We start from the raw sequence: 24,682 nt of genomic DNA, 5'->3' as shown, positions 1-24,682 counted from the left end.
AAAAATCCTGTTGAGACGAAGGTTTGGGGAATACAGCCCAGGTCAGAATAGTGATTTATGTCTTTGAGAGGAACACAACTAGGGTCCTGTCCTGTGCAGATGCTTAGTGTTTCTTGAAAGGTCCTGAATGCCTTCAAACTGCCTCTGAAATCAGAGGAACTGAAGACACTCTGCACCTCATAGAATCAGGCCTGTGTTAGAATTTTATTTCTAACAAAGTATGACTTTGAACATTATCAGTGTTTTTACTTCCACTTACCTCAAGCATTTTAATTAAGTGAAAAGTTTTTAATTGGAATGATTTTGCTTGCATGAATTTAAAGTTATCTTTTAAAAGATCTTCATTTGTTTCTAAAAGGTTGCAAAGTGTTTTAAAATTATATGGTTTGTCCTTTTAAAAATAATTTCTGCTAAATGCTGCCCAAATGTAGTGGGATACTTTGTTATAATTTTATTGTAGGAAGCCTTTGTATTAGGGATAATAGAGTGAATTTAATTCCTTTTTTAAAAGAAACAAATGTACTCATATAGGCTCACCAAAATATGGTTACAATGCAGTGGTGACAAATGTTAATTGTATCAATAGTCCATGTTAAATAATGTCCAAGACATGTGATAGGTAGACTTTTTTATAAAATAAGTTATGCCTAGATATTCTGTTAATGATTTGTGATCTTTAACTTCCCACAAAGCTAAGGAAATTTATTTTTAACCATACTGTATCTTCCTAATTGACACTTCCCCCCTTTTTAAATTTCCTTTAAAACCAGCAAGAATGCTTCTTTGAAATCTGATCTCATTCTTTGCTTTTTTGCCCCCCAAAGTATGAGGTCAAACTTTTTTCCTAATTTTACCTAGTGCAGTTCATCTACTAGTCGTATATAAAAATAAAGCAAGAACCAAATCCTAATATAGTACAGTTAGCTTACTGCACACAGAGATAGATGCTTCTCTTTATATGTGTGCATAACTCTTATTAGTGATAATGGGAGTTATGTATGTGTGCACATCACAGGAAGAATATTTTCATAAACGTTCATTTGTTTGATATGATTTGTATCATAAATCAGAAAAGCTTACGCGTTATCTTTATTGAACTATGCAGAGCAGCTCAATGAAATCACACATGCTATATGCCAGTTCTTAGCATTGTCACCAATGATTAACTTTGGAGAATGGCTCAGTTAAACTGCCTGCGGAACAAGATCTTCTGAGTTATTGTGTAAGGTTGTTAGTGCTTGGAATATTTACTTATGGTAGATCTAATAGAATCGGATTTGATCCTGAATACATTTAGTGTTGTGAGTATTCTGTCAGTTACAAAATACAATCTATGGTTAGTGGATGTTTCAAGGGATTATTAATTACTGTAATATGTAGGTCACTAGCCTAAATTTGACCCAAGTGGGTACTGAGTGAAAGTCATCACTGTTTTGTGGTCTGTGTAAAACAAGTTGTTGAGCTCTGTCCAGATCTTATTAGAAAGGTGCTCTCACTGTTAGAACATCATCACAATAGGCAATCTTGTAGGCAGTCTCATCAAAGCAGTTAAGGATTGACTAAATATGGAGACTGAACAAGTCTCACATACCTAGAGATATACCTGTAGGCTGAACCTATCATAAGCATCTTTCCCAAATCTGGACCTCAGCGTCCAGAAATCTGGGTGCCTGCATGAAACCCTCTAAGCTTAATTACCAGCTTAGATCTGATATCGCTGCCACCATCCAAAAATTCCAGTGTTTTGGCTCGCTCTGGTCTCCCCAAACCCTTCCCTGGGGAACCCCCAAGACTCAGATGCCCTGAGTCTACAACAAAGGGAAATAACCCACCTCACCACCCAAGCTTCTCTCTCTGGCTAACTGAAGAGTTACTGAATGCAACCGTCTGTACATCACAAGTAACAAGAAAGCATGTCTCCATCTCTTCCACAAAGAAGCAAACCCAAAATACAAGGAAACAGAAAAAGAATCTAATCTACTCTTCCCTCTTAAGCGTTCTCCCTCCCACCAATTACCTGGGCTGGCGCGATTCCACACCTCCGTAGATCTAACAACACAAAGAGAATTACTCGCCCTCCCCTTATCGTTTCCTTAAGCCCAGCCCACGAGAGAGAAGCTCCAAAACAAGTGCTTAAAAAAGAAAAGAAAAAAAACACATGAAACACATAGATCTCTGCATCAAGTTACAATAACACATAACAAGGTGAAGCTATGCTAAAAAGTAAATTCACAGCCTTATTCAAAAAGAGATAGCAATTAAACATTTCAGCAAACTACCACACATGTAAATACAAAAACAATAACAGCCTATTGTTTTCTAACCATATTGTAACTTTACAACTTTGAAAACTGAAGAAAATTAAGAACTTTACAGAAGAAAAGATCCCCTCATAAGCTGAGAGCACAGACAACAAAGACAGAGCCCCAAAACATGTCCCTCCCTCACTTGAAAAATCAGCTTTGAAAAATCCTGTTTCCTGATTGGTCCTCTGGTCAGGTGTTTGGTTCTCTTTGTTAACCCTTTACAGGTGAAAGAAACATTAACCCTTAGCTATCTATTTATGACAGAGCCACCTTGCCCTGCTGTGCTTGTGATATAGAATTCTGTGGACAGGCAGAAAATACATCCTGCCAGGGTTGTCAGTCTGGCATATTTCACAACCAATATATTGAGTAAAATGAAAGTAGAATGTCTTCTTTGCTTTGCTTAGTATGGGGTTGTAAGAGGTTATCTGGGACTCGACCTTCTCCGGAGCGGCAGGGAGCCACACTGGCACACTAAACACAGTTGATGTTCAGGGGGAATTAGTCCGGCCATGGAGTCTCCCTCGGTAGTACCTGCGGTAACTGGAATAAGCACCATAAGCCCAGGCCCTGGATCAAGGCGCCCAGTGAGCCAGGTGCTCAGGCCCTTCGGCAGGAACTGAGCAGTGGCAGTACAAACAGTAGCAATAAGCCCAGGCCCTGGGGCAGGGCAGTAATGATGAGTCAGGAGCTGGACAGTATAAGCAATAGGGAGTCCAGGCCCTATATCAGGGTGGGGCAATACGGAGTCTGGGGCTCAGGCCCTCAGGCAAGGCTAAGCAGTAACACTACAAACAGTAATGAGTCAGGAGCTCAGGCAGGGCTGAGCAGTAGCAGTAGACCCAAGCCTCCAAAGGCCTGGGAGAGGGGGAGATGGCCACCCACAAGTTGGGTGGCAGGAGGGATGCAGGCCCTCCCACTCCACTGCGTCCCAGCCTGGGGCCCTAGCAATGGCAGAAGACCCGCTGCCGTGTCAGTGAGGATCCTGGCCGCAACACACTGACATGGGCTCTGGCCCTGCTGCAGCCAGACTAGGGTCGGCTGCCCCCGGGCTACTTCCAGACTCCCCCTCGGGTAGTACCTGGGTCAGAGTGTTGTCCTCTGGGGGGGTCCAGCACCATGGGTTCCTCGGGGTAGTGGGCGAGCAGCAGGCCCGGCAACTCCTCCGGGTAGCGAGCGCAGGGCAAATCAGGCCAGTCCTGGCCTACACCTTGGGCTGTGGGGGTTTCCCAGTCGTGGGCTAGGCTGGAGACATCTGACCTCCCTGGCGGCTGGCCCTCCAGTGAGCTTTGAGGGCTCTGAGGATGAGCTTTTATACTTCCAGATCGCCGCCTGACCCTCTGAGGGGCGGGCTCAGAGTACTCTAGCTCTGCCCACTCCGGCCTCCGATTGGGCTCGTCACTCTCTGGGGTGGCGGGGAGCCACACAGCCTCACTACAGGGGCAAATGCTCCTCTTTACTTTAGTGAGAAGAGTGGACCAAGCAGCAGTGTATCTGAGGGTGAGACAGTAGCAGCTCTGTGTCATAGTCACCAGAAGGTTTGGGGGCTGGGAGGTTGCTGGGATAGGGTAGTGGTGGAGGAGAACATGGCTACTATGTAGCATCTCATCCCTCCTCTCAGCCCTATGGGGATACCTTGTGTAACTACTGACCTCATCAGCATTAACTTATACTAGGTCTGCCTTCACTGAGCAACAGTCAAAACCTGCTTTCAGAGAGCTTTGGAGGGCAATGGCCAGTGTGCTAAACTCATGGGAGCATGATTTCTTTAGGAGCTGGATGCCATGGAATTCAGTAGGTAGGAGGTAACACAGAGGTACTTTAGTACAACCCTTGAGATCTCAGGAAAATAATGTTTTGGGGGGGGGGGAGCGATGGAAGGGGAGGACACTTCTTTAGGTTCTGCAGGATAGTAAATCTAAAAGTCACATGGAAAGAATCAGATGGAAACTGTGGGTCTGGTTCCATTGAAGTTACTGTCAAGATTCCCATTGACTTGAGTGGTGCAGAATTGAGCCTTGTGTGAGTGCAAACTTGATTTCCAGTATCTTATGTGGAAATAGCCTTGGCATGGAATCCAAGGCACATAAATAATTTGCCCAGGGCACATAAGTAATTTGACTAGGTTACATGAGTCGTTTTAAAAGACTGCTTGGGTTATAGTTTCTAAAGCTGATTTAATAGAATATATTCTATCTTAAGAAAATACTGCTGTTTTGCTTCTAAAAGAAAATGTTATATATGTAAACCTCTCCTCCTACACATGTCACAAAGTGGGAAAAATATAAATTTAAAATATAAGAACAATTTTTTTTTCTGCATGCCAAAGGTAGATAAAAACATGTCTCTTTCATTAAGTCCCAAGTTCATGAAAATGTAATTGACAATTTTCTGATGTAAAATTACAAAAAGTTGTCATTCATTTTTGAGAAGTCAAACTCCACAGGGAAGGAAAACAAAGGATTATTTTCCATTGCAAACCTAACCAATTGTTTTGTTTTCTATTAGCTGTCCTCGGTGTCATTGAATTCTTTTCTTTGCATTCTTCAGGTTCTTTCCGCACATGAACACAACAAAAGTTGCCAGTTAAAGGAAAAGTGACCAGTGCAGAGGACGACATGATCACCATGAAGGGAAATGGTCTGGTTGCATTGCTGGTTGCAGGTTTGGGAGTCATAGGAATCTTAGTGTCTGCAGCTACAGAAGATTCCCAATGCTATCGAGCTGAGCACCCTGTTATAATGTATAAAGGTAAGGAGAATTTCCCCTCCTCTTCTTAACAAATCTTCCAAAAAAGGGAAAAAATACCACACAAGCCCTCTACTTCTGGAAGTTTTTGTTTATATAACACACTGAAAATGAATGTAGTGCCCTCTGCCTAGTTGCCTATCAATTTGTCCAGAAATCAGACAGTTTGACTGTACAACTCGCAATTTCAGCTCAGAAGCATCCCAGGTCTGGAACGACAGCAATATTAAAGGTCGAGAAGGATTAAAGTGCATTGGCGGAGCTCTGTGTTGAAACTTGCCCAGTGTTTGACCTCTCTATACTATACTCTTTTCAGTGCAGTTAGTCTCTCTCTTTCAAGAGCTCTGAACTGACACACACGGTTTAAAAATATAATAAAATGAAAAGCTTTCCACTGCTACTCAGCATGGGCACTGACTGATTCCACAAACTATTAAACCAGCAGAACATGTATGTGACCATCCTCGGCTGCAGGATGAACACTGCTGCATTCTCATCTGTCAGTGTCAGGCCTCTAGAATACCTCTGCTGTTCTTAAAATCTGCACGTGGTTTCTGCCATGCTGTCTGGGAGATCTTATAGGAAAGCTCTAATTCTGAATTAAATAGAAGCAGGGAGCAGAAACGAGCTGAAATACATCTCAGGCTAATAAAAACAAGAGTACAAATTTTGCTCACAGTTCTCCTCTGAATATGTAATTGAAGGTGCTAACAGCATTAGAGCTCTCATTGTCATTTGTAATTAAACCACAAAATGGATGAGCACACCTTCTGTAAATACTGCACTCTCTGTCCTTTTGGTTACCACTGCAATCATTACAGTGCTGAGAGTGACATGTGGATAAATCAGAATACATGTTAATCGGGTCTTACTTTCCCTTTCACCCTGCAGCAGGGAGGATCCTGGTTGCATTGCCTTTTCAGTATAGAAGCAGTATTTGTCACGACAGGATCCGAGCTAGTGCAGTTGTCAGCACTCAACATGATCCACTGGGTTGAGCCCCTGCATTGTTTGCAAAATAGTTTTCTTGATTACTTACTTTCTGGATTCATGGGGTGATTGCTGTTAACTTCCTGCTCGTTAGGCTTATGACTTATGTCAGCTTTTATTGTAATTCTTAACAAAATGATTGCACCAGGAAAAAAATGGCAGCCCTTCAGGAAAACAAGTTTTACAATTAGTTTATTGAGTTTCATCACCATCTGAATTTAATTTTAAATATTTGTTGTCTAAAGTAATTATTCTAATAATACAATACAATCTTTATTATGTATTGATTGATTTAAAATTTGCCCTTTAGGTTAGCAAGTTACAGAGCGCTCCAAGAGGCTTGTACGTATGGATATGGGGAACAGGTTACTAAGAGACACTAGATTGCACTATCACACCATATTCAAATTATCTTCAACAACCAAAAAGATGTGTGCACCTCTTTTATAAAAGGCCTATATCTACTAAAAGAACAATTTTTACTTTGATAAATTGGGACCAATGACACTGTTTTGGAAAAACAAATTTTGTTAGACATTGCTTTTGGAAAATTTGGAGCAATTAAGTTTTGTGTGTTGAACAGAAAGTGGCTTTTGACAGGCTTTATTAGTACAGTTGCTAAGTATAATGAATCAAATGATGAATTTTCATAAATTATTATAATAAATTGTTAACATCGGATGTAATGTATTTATTCTGGTAAGATATAGAGGAAATAATTCTGAAATCCAGTATTTGAAGGTGAACTGTGATTCAAATTAATTTTGACGTCAAATTGTACCTCATTCAGTGGGACTATACAAGGAATAAAGTACTACTCACTCACACTGAGTAGTACGTCAGAATCTAGCTATATTACAGGCGGAGCTGGTAGCACCGCTTGTAGATAAGGTTACCTGAGCCTTCCCATTATATAGTTGCCAACTCTTATAAATTCATAGTTTGTGACACAATTTAGTCCCAGTCTCGCATCATCTCCGGAAGGACCGGCTTTCAAGTGATTTCCAGCCCTTCCAGGGGGCAAACTCCATCTGACTGACTGTTTTCTCCACTTCCCTGCCTCTTGGGCAAGAAGAGCCAATCAGGGCTGGCTGCTGCAGGAGGCAAGCAGATCTCTCTGCTCTCCTCTCAGAAGTGAAAGGAGTTTTTGGATAGGAGAGAAGTCGAGAGAGCAGCTTACCCCATTCTGACAGGCGGGAAGGGGACATGAGATAGCAGAAAGCACTGAACAGCCTGGGGGCTCCACTTTTTTGTCCCCTCTCTCCTCCTGTGAATAATGGGTCAGTCTGCTCTCTGTTTCTCCCATCCTTGCTTCCATGCCCAGCTCCATTCCTGTGACACCACGGCAAGCCTGGGAAGAAGGAGAAAAGGACCTTCCTGCAACTGTCTTCCAGGCCAGGTGGGCTGAGTATAAAGAATACTGGGAGAGGCAAGAAGAACAGAAGTGCACTGCACAAGTCTAAGGGAAAAAAGAGTTCAGGAGAGCTGGCAGTTTTTTAGAGAGACATCATTTAGGGCACAAAAGCAAACTATCTCAGTGCATAGGAAAGTATGGTATGATACCATCCTGGCTTAACAAGGAGATCTTCTGTGACTTCAAACTCAAAAAAAGTCATGCAAAAAGTAGGAACTAGGTCAAGTTATGAAAGAGGAATATGGAAAAAACCCCCACAAACATGTAGGGAGAAAGTTAGAAAAGCCAAAGCACAAAATGTGCTTAAACTAGCTAGGGACATAAAGGGTAACAAGAAAACATTTTGCAAACACATTGGAAGCAAGAGAATACCAAGGACACAGGGTAGGCTCATTACTCTAATCAATGATTAGGAAAAGACAGTAACAGAAAATGCAGATGGCTGAAGGGTTAAGTTCCTTTTTTTGTTTCAGTTTTCACCAAAAAGAATAGCAGTAATTGGAAAACTGACATAGTGAACATCAGTGTAAATTGGGTAGGATCTGAGGCTAAAGTGGGGAAAGAACAAGTTAAGAATTATTTAGACAAGTTAAATGTCTTCAAGTCAGCAGGGCCTGATGAAATACACCTCTAGAATACTTAAGGTACTGGCTGGTGAGACCTCTGATCCACTAGTGATTATCTTTGAGAACTCCTGGAGAATGGGAGATATCCCAGGGGAGTGGAAAAGGGCAAATATGATACCTATCCGTAAAAAGGGGAATCAAGACAACCCAGGGGATTATAGGCCAGTCGCCTAACTTTGGTACCTGGAAAGATAATGGAGCAAATAATCACACAATCAATTTGTAAGCACCTAGAAGATAAAAAGGTGATACCTAACAGACAAGATGGATTTGTCATGTCAAACTAACCTAATATGCTGCTTTTACGGAGTAACAAGCTTTGTGGAAAGGGGAGAAGCAGTAAATGTGATATGTCTCAACTTTAGTAAAGCTTTTGATACTGTCTCGCATGACCTCATTAGCAAATTAGGGAAATATAGCCTAGATGAACCTATTGTGAGGTGAGTCCATAACTGGTTGGAAAACCATTCTCAGATAGTAGTTATCAATGGTTCACAGTGAAGTCGGAAGGCCATATTGAGTGGTGTCCCTTAGGGATCTGTCCTGGATCTGGTTCCATTCAATATCTTCATAAATGGTTTGGATAACGGCATAGAGAATACACTTGTAATGTTTGCAGTTGATACTCAACAACTCTCAACTTAGTATTTTTTGGGATGGGGTTCGAATCCAAAATGATCTTGACAAACTTGAGAAATTATCTGAAATAAATAGGATGGAATTCAATGTGGCCAAATGCAAATTACTACATGTAGGAAGTAGTAATCAGTTCCATAAATACAAAGTGGGAAATGACTTCCTAGAAACGAGTACTGCAGAAGAGGATCTGGGGTGATAGTGGATCACAAATGAAATATGACTCCACAATGTAATACTGTTGCAAAACAAGCAAACATCATTCTAGGATGTATTAACAGGAGTGTTGTAAACAAGACACGGGAAGTAATTCCTCTGCTCTACTCTGCACTGATAAGGCCTCAGCTAGAGTACTGTGTCCAGTTCTGGGAACCACACTTTGGGAAAGATGTGAACAGACTGAAGAATGTCCAGAGGAGAGCAACAAATTATGAAAGATCTAAAAAATATGACCTATAAGGAAAGATTAAAAAATTGGTTTTGTTTAGTCTGGAGCAGAGAAGACTAGGGGGAGGGAGGGGAAAGGAACATAAGTCTTCAAGTATGTAAAAGGCTCTTACAAAGAGGAAGGTGATAAATTGTTCTCCTTATCTATTGAGGACAGGACAAGAAACAATGGGCTTAAAGTGTAACAAGGAAGTTTTAGGTTAGATATTAGGAAAAGCTCCCTGACTGTGAGCGTAATAAAGTACTGGAACAAATTACCTAGAAAAGTTGTGGAATCTCCATCACTAGACATTTTTAAGAACAGGCTAGACAAACAGCTGTTATAGATGGTCTTGATCAGTGTCTCTCAACAGCCAATTCATGAACTGGTGCTAGTGCCTGATATCTCTGGATACAGTTTAGGAAGGCAGCAAGCAGGTCCCTGGTATCATACAGGTTGAGAAACACTGGTCTAGATAATATTTAATCCTGCCTCAGAGCAGGGGACTGGACTATATCTCTTGAGATCCCTTCCAGTCTTACATTTCTATGATTTTATGAGAGACAAGGGACGGATGTGAGACTGGCAGGTTAAAATTGGGAGTTGGGGGGGCTCATAATTCATTGCTGGGCTGGGGGACAGACAGTTGTGGGGGAGGAACAGAATTAATTATTTAGCTATTTTGTGCTTGAGGATAAGCTGCAAGCTTCTATCAGGCAGCATTTTATATACATCTGTATAATTTAAACTCATTTGGGTCCTCCATCCACAGCTCCCGAAGGCAGCCAAAATCACATTACTGTTTAAATTTGGGAGAGTTGGTAACACTGTTAAATTGCTATACACAAATTGGGGATGGAGGGAGGGAGTTCAAAAATCAAAAGGCATAGCAATCTCATTATTTTGGGGGTCTAGCTCATGATTTTTGAAGGCTAGGTTAGCAATACTGCCATTATATTACTTTGTTTTCAGTTGCTTATAACTTTGCCAAACTTTAGCCATTCAGGATGAACTTTTCCATCTAGATTTCCTCAGGCTCAGTAGAAACTTGTTGGAGTTTGAAAGCTAAATTCTCTTAAAATTCCATCAGCACATAGCATGATCCATTCTTAGAGTGCAGGGGCTGAGCAGGACTTGCCTTGAAATTGCTTCTCCTGGCTGTCAGGGACTGCTGTGGCACCAGGCATAGAAACAGAGAGCAGAGAGCCTGGCTTTCAAGTGCTCCACCTGCTGGAGCCCAGAGATCATGAAGTATAAGGAGGCAACATCCTGGCTGAAATGCAGAGCAGTGAGGAATTAGGAAAAGCGGGAGACAGAGTTGGAGAAGTCAGAGGGTGGGGAGGAGGGTAGAGGGATGGAGAGATACAGATAGACAAAGTCAATAGCTGGGGCCTGTGGGGTCAATAGAAGAAGGGAGGGGAGGAAATGGAGCCGGACATAAGCCAGGAGGATGAGGGGGTGGAGAGAGCAGATAGGGAGAGGGACAGACATTAATTTATGTTCACAGGACCTCTGGGAGGTGAGGGGGTAGAAAATATCAACAATGTACACTAATGTTGGGTACCCAAATTCAGATGCCAAGGTTGATTTTTTTTTTCCAGAGAATTTAGCATTTTGTAACAATTACTTGTTTAAAGCACAGCTCCCATTGACCTTATACTGGCACTAGAAAAGATTCAGAAAAGGGCAACTAAAATGATTAGGGGTTTGGCGAGGGTCCCATATGAGGAAAGATTAAAGAGGCTAGGACTCTTCAGCCTGGAAAAGAGGAGACTAAGGGGGGCTATGATAGAGGTATATAAAATCATGACTGATGTAGAGAAAGTGGATAAGGAAAAGTTATTGACTTATTCCCATAATACAAGAACTAGAGGTCACCAAATGAAATTAATAGGCAGCAGGTTTAAAACAAATAAAAAGTTCTTCACGCAGTGCACGGTCAACTTGTGGAACTCCTTACCTGAGGAGGTTGTGAAGGCTAGGACTATAATAACAGTATTTAAAAGAGAAACTGGATAAATTCATGGAGGTCTAAGTCATAAATGCTATTAGCCGGATGGTAAGGAATGGTGTCCCTAGCCTCTGTTCGTCAGAGGATGGAGATGGATGGCAAGAGAGAGATCACTTGATCATTGCCTGTTAGGTTCACTCCCTGTGGGGCAACTCGCATTGGCCACTGTCGGTAGACAAATACTGGGCTAGATGGACCTTTGGTCTGACCCGGTACAGCCTTTCTTATGTTCTAATTGTAGCTGTGAAATGCCTTACCCACAAGATTTTTAGCTTACTTAAATTCCTTGCATCATTTACTACACACCTTCCAACTTCTTCAACAAATAAAACAGAGGTCCTACAGACAACAGTGTCCATCAAGGAGGATAGGTCCATCAATGGCTATTAGCCAGGATGGGCAAGAATAGTATCCCTAGTCTCTGTTTGCCAGAAGCTGGGAATGAGCAACAGGGGATGGATCACTTCATAATAACCTGTTCTGTTCATTCTCTCTGGGGCACCTGGCCACTGTCGGTAGGATACTGGTCTAGAAAACAGGGCTGGCTCCAGGTCCGAGCATGCCAAGCGCATGCTTGGGGCGGCATGTCTGAAACTTCTGGCATTTCAAAGCAGTAAGTCTCCTCAGGGTGGAAGTCTGTGTTCTACATGGCTTTTGGACAATATGTTCACTGTATTTTAGTTTTAAGAACTGCAGATCAAGTGGTCTGGATTAGTCAGATTTTGATCTCACAACATTTAAATCTCATTAGCTGCTTTCTGGTCTAACATACCTTAGCATATCAAAACAGCACATTACTCCTATGAGCCCTGACTGCTTGAAACAGTTCTTGTCAGTCATCAACAGAAGGTTCGGCCAGGTCTGCACTAGAAACTTTTGCCAATGCGTCAATCTTGGTTAAGGAGTGTGAATATTTTTTTTTATTATTTTTTTTTTTTGCCATCAAAAGCCGTAGTATAGATGCAATCATACCAGCATAAAAATTCTTTTTGTAGTATAGCTTATTTCACTTCCTGAACTGGTAAAGTTATACTGGCAAAGGATTTTTTTTCCTGGTATAAGGTGTATCTACATGAGGTGGGTTTGCTGGTATAGCTACAGTAGCAAAACTCTTACATGTAGACTATGCCTTTAGACTCTGCAATTAATGCATGAAGTTATTCATTTCATCTCCCCTGCATTTCACCTGCATGAAGCCTAATTTCTCAGGCTTTATTTGATAGAGGTGAAGCAATTTTGCACCCTTAATGTTGGTCTAAACTGGGGTTTAAATGGTGTATGGAGCCTTGCACAGATCTCCATTACTGGGGGGCGGGAATTTCATTGTCACTGTTTTATCTCAAGATCCCGTGGAGTCGATACCCGATTTTTAGAAAGAAATTGAGAACTGCCTCAGTGAGAGAGACAGCTGACATAATTATAGAAAACATGGTTAGCAATATTTTAAAATACACACTGTCTTGCAAAAAGGTCATATCTTATGGTAAATAAACAAATGCTCAAAAATAAGATGAAAACCTAACCCACGGAAGAAACAAAAGCAAAGCCTTCATTGCTTCTTTGAGGTTTTCCACAAAAGAAAAGAAGAATGTACATTTTAGCTTTGGTTTAGAAACCCAAAAAATGTCTTGTCTTGACCTCATTATCTAACCACTATAGAATTTCCTAATTTGGTGTTTGTCTAGGGAGCATGGAGTCAGTACAATCACTCCTCTAGTTTTGTGTGATTTTATATATATAGACAGCACACGTTTAGAGTGCACCATGGAGGAAATGACTTTTGTGGGCTGAATGAGAAAGCATAAAAGTTGCATAAACGTTACACCCTTTGAGTTTCTCTCTCTCTCTCTCTCTCCCTTCTTGTAGCAAATCACTATTTAACTAGAACTTGGTGAAATTTTTCATCCGAGTTAATTTTTTCACCCAAAAATGCAGATTTGAGTCAGGAATTTGTGTCAAATTAACTGAATTGTTTCAACTAAAAACTGTGGAAAAAATCAGAAAAATTGAAATATTTAATTATATTTTCAAAATTAACGTCATTTTTTATTTGAAATGACTTTTTACTTCAAATTTTCTTCAGTTTTACTAAAAAGAAAAGGTTAAAAACTCAAAAATGAATCATTTCATAAATATCAGGTTTGGAAGGGACCTCAGAAGATCATCTAGTCCAACCCTCTGCTCAAAGCAGGACCAATCCCCAAATAAATCATCCCAGCCAGGGCTTTGTAAAAGCTTTACCTTAAAAACCTCCCAGGAAGGAGATTCTACCACCTCCCTAGGTAACCCATTCCAGTGCTTCACCCACCTTCCTAGTGAAAAAGTTTCCCTAATCCCACCTAAATCTCCTCACTGCAACTTGAGACCATTTTTCCTTGTTCTGTCATCAGGTACCACTGCGAACAGTCTGGATCCATCCTCTTTGAATCTCCTTTCACGTAGCTGAAAGCAGCTATCAAATCTCCCTTCATTCTTCTCTTCTCAGACTCAACCCAGTTCCCTCAGCCTCTCCTCATAAGTCACGTGCTCCAGCCCCCTTGCCATTTTTGTTGCCCTCTGCGCTGGACTCTCTCCAATTTTTCCAGATCCTTCTTGTAGTGCTGGAAACAGTACTCCAGCTGAGGCCTCACCAATATTGAATAGAGGGGAATGATCACATCCCTCGATCTGCTGGCAATGCCCCTACTTATACAGCCCCCAATGCCATGAGCCTTCCGGCAACACGGGCACATCAATTCGACTCATATCTAGTTTCTCGTCCATTGTAATCCCTAGGTCCTTTTCTGCAAAACTGCTGCCTAGCCATTCAGTCCCTAGTCTGTAGCAGTGCATGGGATTCTTCTGTCCTAAGTGCAGGACTATGCACTTATCCTTGTTGAACCTCACCACATTTCTTTTCCCTCAATCCTCTAATTTGTCTAGGTTCCTCTGTATCCTTTTCCTACCTTCCAGCTTATCTACAACTCCTCCCAATTTAGTGTCATGTGCAAACTTGCTGATGGTACAGTCCACACCATCCTCCAGATCATTAATGAAGATGTTGAACAAAACTGGCCCCAGGATCGACCCTTGAGGCACTCCACTTGATACTGGCTGCCAACTAGACATGGAGCCATTGGTCACTATCCATTGAGCCCGACGAACTAGCCAGCTTTCTATCCACTTTATAGTCCATTCATCCACCCCATACTTTAACTTTCTGGCAAGAATACTGTGGGAGATTGTATCAAAAGATTTGCTAAAGTCAAGGAATAACATGTCCACTGCTTTCCCCTCATCCACAAAGCCAGTTATCTCGTCATAGAAGGCAATTAGGTTAGTCAGGCATGACTTGCCATTGGTGAATCCATGCTGGCTGTTCCTGATCACTTTCCTTTCTTCTAAGTGCTTCAGAATTGACTCCTTGAGGAATTCATTTCAGATAGAATGAAAGAAACAGTTTGACCTGATTTTTTTCCCCTACTTTTTAGGTTTATCCGCTGAACGAAAAAATCAGTTATTCACACAGCTATAGAGAGACCTGTTAGGCTATATATCTATAGATATAGATCTAGACAAGGGCAGCAAGTTGTATGGGCCCATGGTGATCAGGCTTCAGCAATATTCAGGGCCCAGGGGCGCAGCTTCACCAATGTTTGGGGCCAGGTCTCTCCCCTGGCCCTGTCTGCTGCCTCCCGCACCTCCACTGAGTGTCCCCTGACCCCCACTTGCTGCCCCCGCATGCATGCCAGCATGGCAGCAGCAGGGGAGGAAGCACACGTGATGGCAGCCCCCCCCCAGCCCCCACCACAGAGGAGGCAAGGGGGCTTTCTGGACCTGAGAGGTGACCTAGTAGCATGAGTAGTGACAGTGGTGTGGGTGAGTGTGCTGCTGGGGGGAAAAGAGGGGGACCCCTCCCCCAGAGCTCACTGATGCTGGCGGGGAGAGAGCTCAGGAGAATCCTCCTCTCTGGCCCTAGCCCAGGGGCAACCTGCCTGCACCCCAAACTCATCCCAGCCCTGTCCCACCCCAGAGCCTGCATCGCTCACCCCTTCCTGCACACCCAGCCCCTGCCCCAGCCCAGAGCCTACACTCAGCAACCAAACTCTGTCCCAGAACCTGCACCCCTCACCCACTCCCGCACCCAAACTCCCTCCCACAGTCCAACCTCGCACACCTTCTGCATCCAAACTCCCTCCCAGAGCCTGCACCCTGAACCCCTCCTGCACCCCAATCTCCTGCCACAGACCAGGGCTTGCACCCCAGATCTCCTCCCCACACCCAAACTCCCTCCCAGAGCCTTAGGAAGGTGGGGGACAGAGTTTTGGGGGGACGGGTTCTGGGCATCACCAAAATTTCTACAAACCCTATTTCCCCTGGATATAGATATGTGTCTCTTTTCTTTGATTTGCAAAAAATTACTTTAAATACCTTTTCTTAACTTCAACAGCAAGATCTAAGAATGCCTTTTGGACTTCTTTTAAAAATAAAGTTGAATTCAGCATTTGTGAAAAGTGTTGATTGGAAGGATTAGATACCAAACCCTTGGTTTATCCAAACAGCAGGCAGAACGCATGTAGGCTTCTTCACCCTGTCCTGCTAGTATTTCTCATCCCTCTCCTAGAGGGACCATCTCTTTGGGTGAAAAGGGAATTCATTCTTCATCACAGTTGTGGTTTTTGTTATGTGGACTCAGATCACCAGTTCCTTTTATATAGGACATGGAGCACCCAATAGGTGGAAGCTGCTTCCAGTTTCTTATTTATCAGACTTAGATTAATTTAAACAAAAAACTTTGATGATTAAAGGATGATATCTTATTACCTGCTCCTTGACTCATCTAGTCCCTTTACAGTGCACTTACACAAAGAAACAAAGTCAAGGTTGACAGGCCCAAATGTTGATTTCCCTGAAAAACAACACGCCCACTTGATAGTTTAAAAACAAACAAACAAAAAGGACCTACACACAACACCCTTCTCCCCCATCAAACCCTTAGCCCTCCAAAGGAGGGCAGCAACAATCTAAAATCCCATCCCCTGATGTAACTGAAGATCAACAAACATGTCGTGGACACCTATGTTTTTGTGATACCAGGATGCACAAGCATATCAGATTATCCCTTCCACTGCTGATTCCATCCCCTGATACCCTGTTTAGATAGAAATTTTTCTGAGAATAGGATTTTTGGCAATTTCAGTCCCTTAAGAGTTTACAAAAACGGAAGCAGCAAAGGGAGGAGAAGGCCACAGTTATATTACATGTGCATTCACTGTCAAGCGAATCAGGCAACTAGAATTTCAAAGCTGATAATTTTTTACGCTTTAAAATAAAAATTGTTATTTTTAATGAAAGGTTGCCAAGGGTGACAGACCCCAAACTAGTGTTTTTAAAAAAACAAAATAGCAGTTGCTAATATTAATCTCACAAGCAGCTCAGGACTTCCTATGTCATCTTTTAGAAGCTGCACTTTGTTAAAAACAGGAGGGAATGCTTAGGTGCTCTGTTGCTCTGTTTTTTCATTGCCAAAGTGCACTGCTCTTTTTTCACAAGATGCTCAGCATTCAGCAGATGCTTTGCATGCATAGCCATCTTGTGGCTAGCACAGAACTCAACTGATAATTATCCTTTCCTTTAATTTTCACCTCATTGTTGAAGGCATAATCAATGATTTTGAAAGAAGTTGTAGAGAATGTGAGTGCTGTTTTCAAGGAGTTCAAGTTATCTGGCCATGAGCCCCACTTTGGTGCATATAGGTTTGACTCTTCATCGTCTAAAGGGACAACATCTCAACAAGGCATTGGGCTTACATTTTTTCCCTCTAAAGCTAATCTTTGCTGCATTTTCTGCCTTAAAAATATACCATCCATTTCCTGTGTGGGTAAAAGGAAAATTTAAATATATTTAGTAAAAAGGACTGCCACATCAGAGCAAATATGAGCAAAGAGCATTTTCATACCAAAAGCAATTTTCCTTGGCTAGCCATTTTCTACAGTCTTTCTGCTATTGTTTCAGATGTTTGTCCATTACAGAACTCAGATTCATGTCCTTTCAATGAAGATAATCCCTTGTTCACCTATCTATTGTCTATTTTAGTCATATGGAATGGAGCCATGCTCCCTCCTGCATTTACTCCTGTTTTAGTCAGTCAGAGTTCCCCCCAATTCTGTTGTGATGCAGTTAAATTAAGCAGCAAGTTCCCAGCCTGCATTCTTTCTTTTTTTTTGTTGCAAAATTTCCCTTGTCAAAGACATGTAGAGCAGCAACATGGAGCTCAATTCATACACTTACCACTCACTATTCCTCAGTATATGTTTCCAGATTGGGTGCTAATTTTGGTAGCGCTGTCCTGCAATCGCTATTCAGGCAGGACTCCTCCTATCTCCAAGCAACTGGGAACTGCTTTTTAATCCCTAAGAGTAGCATCTTTGTGGACAATCAATAAGAGAAGAAAGAAGAGTTACATACCTTACAGTAGCTGTGGTTCTTCGAGATGTGTTATTCACACAGATTCCATGACTTGCCTTCCTTTCTCGCTAATTTGGAGTCTTGCTGCTATAGGATTCTTTAATGGTGAAGGAACTGCAGGACAGTCAGTCATTCAGCTTTGTCATCAGCTATGGTGTCTTGATTTCCTCACTCCTCCCAGAGTTAAGGGACCACCATCAAGCTTTTCATTTCTTTTTGTGTGCAGAAAGAGGCTAAGTAATAAGTATGAATGTCACTGATAAACTGAGAGAGACAAAGTGGGTGCAGTAATATCTTTTATTGGACCAACTTCAGATGGTAAAAAAGACAAGCTTAAGAGCCCTATGTACCTCAAAAGCTTGTTTCTTGCACCAAAAGAAGTTAGCCTAATAAAAGATATTACCTCACCCATATTGCGTGTCTCATATCCTGGGGCCAACATGGCAACACATAAGGTGACCAGATGTCCTGATTTTATAGGGACAGTCCTGATATTTGGGGCTTTGTCTTATATAGGTGCCTATTTCCCTTCACCTCTTGTCCCTTCACCTCTTGCTGTCTGGTCACCCTAACAACACGGCAAACAACGGATAAGCTGGGAAGAAGTAGAAAAGCATGATCAATGCTTCTCCAACTGTGTTGCTCTTGCATATGGTCTTCTGATTCCCATAGCTACTCTTACGTGCAGTATCAGGCATGGGTGGGTGGAGAATGCTGACTATCAGCTGATATTGCTAATCTGTATTTGGAGGGCTTCCTATATTCTGGAAGTTTATTATGTGGTGTGACTATTTGTCATTTTCAGGAGTGACTGTGTATTGACTGGGCATAAACTAATCTCTTGTCCCCAGTGATGGCCATTTCAGATTGGAGTTTACGGCAGTGCATACCCTTGCTGCATATGTTCTGTGGACAAATAAACGGCTTTCTGTCTTCACTCTGAGGGCTTTCAATCCAACATTTCTGTAATTATAGTACATTCACAAGACAAACTAACAATACTAGAAAACGCCTGACATTTAAAAGTTTTCTTGAGTATGAAAAACCCTGTAAAAAGGAAAATCGTGTTGTAATCTTGGGTATGCTCCAGCTCAAGTTGTTTCCCCAAAACCTTTCCCAGCAGCAGGCTTTGTCCTCTGTTACAGCATGACTCAGTTGTGTGTGTATCCATTCTCCATATTCAGACTTTACAATTTTCAAGAGTTCTGAGTTTGAATATATTTAATTCAGTACTGTTTATGTTACTGATTCAATATAAATAGAGAAGTTTAATTAAGGTGACCAGATGTCCCATTTTTAAAGAAACAGTCCCATATTTAAGTCCTCCTGCAGGACTCCTGACTTTTTCTTAAAAACCGGCGAATTGTCCCATATTTTCTGTCTCCATCCCCATCAGTACTGGCGGCTCCTGCCACTGTCTAGATCCCTGCTTAGCAGCTGCCTGCCAACCAGCAGTGAGTAGGGGGATCCAGTGACCAACAATGGAGGTGAGTATGCAAGGCTCGTGGTGGGGCAAAGCTGCAGCATGTGGAGCTGGCCACTCCCCCTGCTGGTCAGTTAGCACAGTCCTTGCTGCGTGCTGGCTCTCAGCCAGCAGGGACTTGCGCCCCCGCCTCCACCATCCCGTTTCCAGGCGGCACTGGCTGCTCACTGCTTTCCAGCCTGTTTGGATTCCGACCCTCCAAGTTCCACAGCAATCCTCCCGGGCAGGGTTTTAGTCCCTATTTTCATACCCCCTCACACCCCAGGTCCTGCCCGCCAGAAGTATGGGCTGCTCTGTCCCCTAGGCACTCTCCTTTTCTGAGCCACCTCTCTGGCCACATTTGCTGAAGCTCCTGCAGTCAGGTTCCCTGAGCCCTGGTGCACAATGCAGCCTTAGGGCTTAATCCAGGGGTGGGCAAACTTTTTGGCCCGAGGACCACATCTGGAAATCGAAATTGTATGGTGGGCCATGAATGCTTGCAAAACTGGGGTTGGGGTGAAGGCTGTGAGTTCATAGAATAGCAGGATTGGAAGGGACCTCAGAAGGTCATCTAGTCCAACCCCCTGCTCAAAGCAGGACCAATCCCCAGACAGATTTTTGCCCCAGATCCCTAAATGGCTCCCCTCAAGGTTTGAATTTACAACCGTGGATTTAGCAGGCCAATGGTCAAACCACTCAGCTAGGTTGGGGCTGGGGATGAGGGGTTGGGGTGCAGGAGAGTGCTCTGTGCTGGGATCGAGGGATTTGGAGCGCAGGAGGGGGATCAGGGCTGGTGCATGGGGTTGGGGAGTGGGGAAATGCTAAGGGATGCAGGCTCTGAGTGGCGCTTACCTCAAGTGGCTCCCAGAAGCAGTGACATGTCCCTTCTCTAATCCTATGTGGAGGCACGGCCAGGCGGTTCTGCATGTAGCCCTGTCTGCAGAAGCGCAGAGGGGGCCATTGGAGTGGGGCCATTGGAGCGTGTAGGAGCCAGAGTGGGAGTCATGCTGCTGATTCCAGGAGCTACGTGGAGCGTCCCCTGACCCTGCAAGCTTAAGAGCCTACTCCCCAGCGGGAGCTCAAGGGCGGGCTTAAAATGGCTCGCAAGCCAGATCTGGCCCATGGGTTGTAGTTTTCCCACCCCTGACTTAACCCCTTCCTGCCCGTGATGTAGCCGGAGGTGGCTGGGTTATGTTGGTGGCCAGCAGAAGCCTGGAGGTGTTAGCTGCCTTTCGACACAGTGGGCAGGAAGGGACAAGCTGGAGTGGAAGTGAGGGGGGAGATGAGCTCTGCAAAGACATGAGGCAGGTTGTCCCTTCCCCCAACCCTTCCCTGTGGCTGGAAGCAACTCCAGTCCCTTCCCTCTCACACAGAGTTGAAAGGCTGTCACTGGCTACATTCTGGTGTGAACCCTGGCAGAAATCTGGGGATGGGGGGCATGTGAAGTTTAAATGGTAAATTGATTACAGTCTGTAGGTATCTACATGGGGAGCAAATTTTTAATAATTAGACTTTCAATCTAGCAGAGAAAGGTATAACACTATTCAACGGCTGGAAGTTGAAGCTAGACAAGTTCAGATTGGAAATATGGCATACATTTTTGCCAGTAAGGGTAATTAACTATTGAAACAGTATACTAAAGAACATGGTCCATTACTAACAATTATTAAAGCAAGATTGGATGTTTTTTCTACAAGATATGCTCTATGAATTATTTTGGGGATGTTCTATGGCCTGTGTTAGACAGGAGGATGGATTAGATGGTCACAATGTGCCCTTCCAGCCTTGGAATCTGTGACTTGGAGATCAGGATGAAACCTGATGTTGGGGACAGATTATACCATATCTGTCTACTGCAGGGTTCCTACATCTTCCTCTGACATTTCTGGTGCTGGTCACTGTCACAGACATGATACTGGAATAGAAGGACCACAGAGCTGATGTAGTATGGAAATTCCTCTCTTTCTCTGGAGTCTCCGCTTCCCATCCTGGTGTCTCTTCCCCGGTATTCTATTCCCCCAAGGTTAATGATCATACCTCTAGTCTCTGTCTTTCTGCATCCCTTATCCAAGGTCTCATATGCATGTCATATTACTGAGCTGCTTTCTCCATCCTCTTCTTACACTAACATGTGCTCTCATTCTTTGTCGCCTCACTGTTGTACTCTTGGACCACAACATTTTTCTAGAAAACCCAAGAACTCTATGTCCAGCACCATCCACCACTGCTGCACTTTCTTCACCACTGTATTCCATGCCCCTCAAGTCAACAATATCCCCTTCATTGCCCTTTCTGCCCCTTCACACACCCTTCAGACCCTCTCTTCCCTTGAAATTACCTTATGTCCCCATACAGCTGCAGACACTTCCCCTGTTCCTATGAAACCCTTCTTGCTATCCTCCAGATCTCCCAAGGAGGATTCTTCCTCTGATATTTATCCAACCAAGAGTGCCCTCTGTGCCCCAGTCTGTTGTGCTTCCTCGATGTTTATACAGAGAGCAGGAGAAGGAGGTAACCAGGAGGGGTCTGCTTCTGTCTGCTTCATGAGAGGGAAGCAGCTTCACAAATGCCAGGAGAACAGAAATGCTGGGATTTTGAAACCTTCCTGCTAACAGTTCAGCTTGGGAAGAATCTGAATAGTGAGGGGTAAGTGGCACCCCTAACTGCACCCCTATAGCAATGGGCTTAGGCTTGTGTTGGGCTAGTTGGTAATGGTACCTGTTGAGGGCTGGTATACTTGTCTTCAGTACTTAATGTAGATTATCAAGAATAGGTATGTACAGTGGATCTGGTGGAGGAGAGATTACTGTCATGTATAACCCACAAATAGAAAAGCAGAGGGCAGTCAAAGGGGATCATAAGTGAATAATGGGAGAAATCTTCAAGGAGCACACACCTTGTTTTATTCTCCCTCTCCTCCGTCCCTCTCCTCTACTATTTTTAAGTGTTTCTTAGTGGTATCCTGCTTGTGTGATTTTGTGGTGACTACTTGTCTGGGTCATGGGGGAGGGTAGACAGGTTTGTGGTAAAGGCATAGACTAAGAGGTAGGGGAGGGCTAGCTCGGTGGTTTGAGTATTGGCTTGCTAATCTTAGGGTTGTGAGTTCAATCCTTCATGGAGCTACTCAGCCATCTGGGGCAATATCAGTACTTAGTCCTGCTCGTGAAGGCAGGGGGTTGAACTCAATGACTTTTCAGGGTCCCTTCGAGTTCTATGCAATAGGAAGTATGTATGTAATTTCTGGCTGCATACAGACTTCCTGTGTGACCCTCAGCAACTATTTTTTGGCCAATAATTTTTAAACTGGGTGCCTAAGGTTAGATATTTAAATCCATATTTAGTAAAAAAAAAATAAAAATAAAAATAAAGAAAAGTGGCTTGATTGTCAGACATGTTGAGTTCTCACACACTTGGGCCTTTGTGAGCCTGGATCCATTATTATTTGTGAAGCATGCTGATATCCTCAAATGAAGAAGCTATATAAGTGTAAAGTATAACAGCATGTACTCCATACTAGGGATGTCAAAGGTTGACTTCTTCATACTCTAGTGTGGAATATCTAATGTGATAATTCTTTACACTTATATAACACCTTTCATCTGAGGCTATTAATGTATTTCACAAAAATTAATGAGTTAAGACTCACAGTGGCCAAAGTTGGTGAGAACTATACATCTCTGACAATCAGGCCACTTTTATTTACTTTCACTTTTTACTAAATAAATTTGTTAGGTGGAGCCTTTTCCAAAACAAGAAATAATATTCCCTGTTGTATACTTTGGTTGGTTTTGACCCTTTTCCATCTCTGCTTCTCACTGTGAATTTTTAACAAAGTTAAGGTGCAAATTGAGAAAGGAAAATATTGCCAAAACCCCTTATTGGTCGTAATGGATAATACCATGCTACTGTAGAATTTCCCTACACTTTGAACTAGTTCCCAAGGTTGTAAAAACTGTTTTGTCTGAAAAATCGAAGTCCCTTTAATCTAAGTGGTATTTTTTTCTCTTTTCTCTTACACATTCCTGTAGCTGTATGCGAAGTACGTGTTTGGCCAGTGAAACCTAAATAATCCAAATCCCTAGTTCTTTAAAGTACAAAAATAAGTAATTGTAACATCTGTTACAGTCTCTACCCTAAGAACTCAGACAGTCAGAGCCTAATTTTTCTTTAATGATCACACTGATAGACATATGCACACATGTAAGCATGCAGAAATATAGTTCTTGGCTGGTGGAGCTGGACAGGACAAAGGGAATGGAGCAGGAATATAGTCAGGTTCTTAGACCTTAAGATTTTGAAAGTACTTAATGGATCAGGCTCAATTATTCTATGAGACTAATGTAGATACCATCTATTTCTAAGGTGGTGGTCTTTTCTTGGTAAAACAGTAGAAATAAGGGCTCTCAATTAATCGCAGTTTTCTCATGTCATTAACTCTAAAAATTAATCGTGATTGAAAATAATCACGATTAATCACAGTTGTAATTGCACTGTTAAACAACAATAGAACACTAACTGAAATTTATTAAATATTTTGGATGTTTTTCTACATTTTCAAATATATCAATTTCAGTTACATCACAGAACCCAAAGTGTACAGTTCTCACCTTATATGCTTATTTTTATTACAAATATTTGCACTATAAAAATGATAAACAAAAGAAATAGTATTTTTCAATTCACCTCATACAGGTACTGTAGAGCAATTTCTTTATCATGAAAGAGCAACTTACAAATTTAGATTTTTTTTTGTTACATAACTGCACTCAAAAACAAAACAGTGTAAAACTTTAGAGCCTACAAATCCACCTAGTCCTACTTATTGTTCAGTCAATTAATCAGACAAACAAATGTGTTTACATTTACATGATATAATGCTGCCCATTTTTTATTTACTATGTCACCTGAAAGTGAGAACAGGCATTTATTAGGGTTCCTTCCCTACTCTAAACTCTGGGGTACAGATGTGGGGACCCGCATGAAAGACCACCTAAGCTTATTTTTACCAGCTCCGGTTAAAAACTTTTCCAAGGCACAAATTCCACCTTGCCTTGAACAGTATGCTGCCACCACCAAGTGATTTAAACAAACATTCAGGGAGGCCCACTACCTCCCCCAAAATATCCCCCGAGACCCTATACCCCCTTTCTTGGGGAGGCTTGAGAATAATATCCTAACCAATTGGTTACAAAGTGAAAACAGATCAACTCCCCTGGGTCTTTAGGACACTGAAAAACAATCTGGTTCTTAAAAGAAGTTTATTTTTTTTAAAAAAAGATAAAAGAATCACCTCTGTAAAATCAGGATGGAAGATAACTTTACAGGGTAACAAAAAGATTCCAAACACAGAGGATTTCCCCTTTAGGCAAAACTTTAAAGTTACAAAAACAGGGATAAACCTCCCTCTTAGCACAGGAAAAATTCACAAGCTAAAACAAAAGATACTTTGGCCACGTCTACTCTACGGGATAATATCGAATTAGCTAAAATCGGTTTCTTAAAACTGATATTATAAAGTTGAGTGTGCGCGTCCACACTAGGCACGTTAATTCGATGGTGTGCGTCCATGGTCCAAGGCTAGCGTCGATTTCTGGAGCGGTGCACTGTGGGTAGCC

The 24,682-nt window shown here is 42.5% G+C and overlaps 1 protein-coding gene across 1 annotated transcript in view; it reads left to right on the top strand.

The window, feature by feature from the left end:
• Positions 1 to 24,682, top strand: part of SEMA5A (semaphorin 5A) — a 641,391-nt gene that overhangs the window by 185,650 nt on the left and 431,059 nt on the right. Inside the window, exon 2 of the mRNA XM_075062673.1 lies at positions 4,857 to 5,057. Within this exon, the coding sequence (XP_074918774.1) occupies positions 4,925 to 5,057 (133 nt within the window). The 5' untranslated portion in view covers positions 4,857 to 4,924. The remainder of the gene's footprint in view (positions 1 to 4,856; positions 5,058 to 24,682) is intronic.

This window comes from Chelonoidis abingdonii, chromosome 2 (assembly GCF_003597395.2).
Source record: "Chelonoidis abingdonii isolate Lonesome George chromosome 2, CheloAbing_2.0, whole genome shotgun sequence".
In the NCBI taxonomy this organism is placed as follows: domain Eukaryota; kingdom Metazoa; phylum Chordata; order Testudines; family Testudinidae; genus Chelonoidis; species Chelonoidis abingdonii.
The sequence above is the reverse complement of the archived record's forward strand: the minus strand, read 5'-3'. Positions and strand labels throughout refer to the sequence as shown.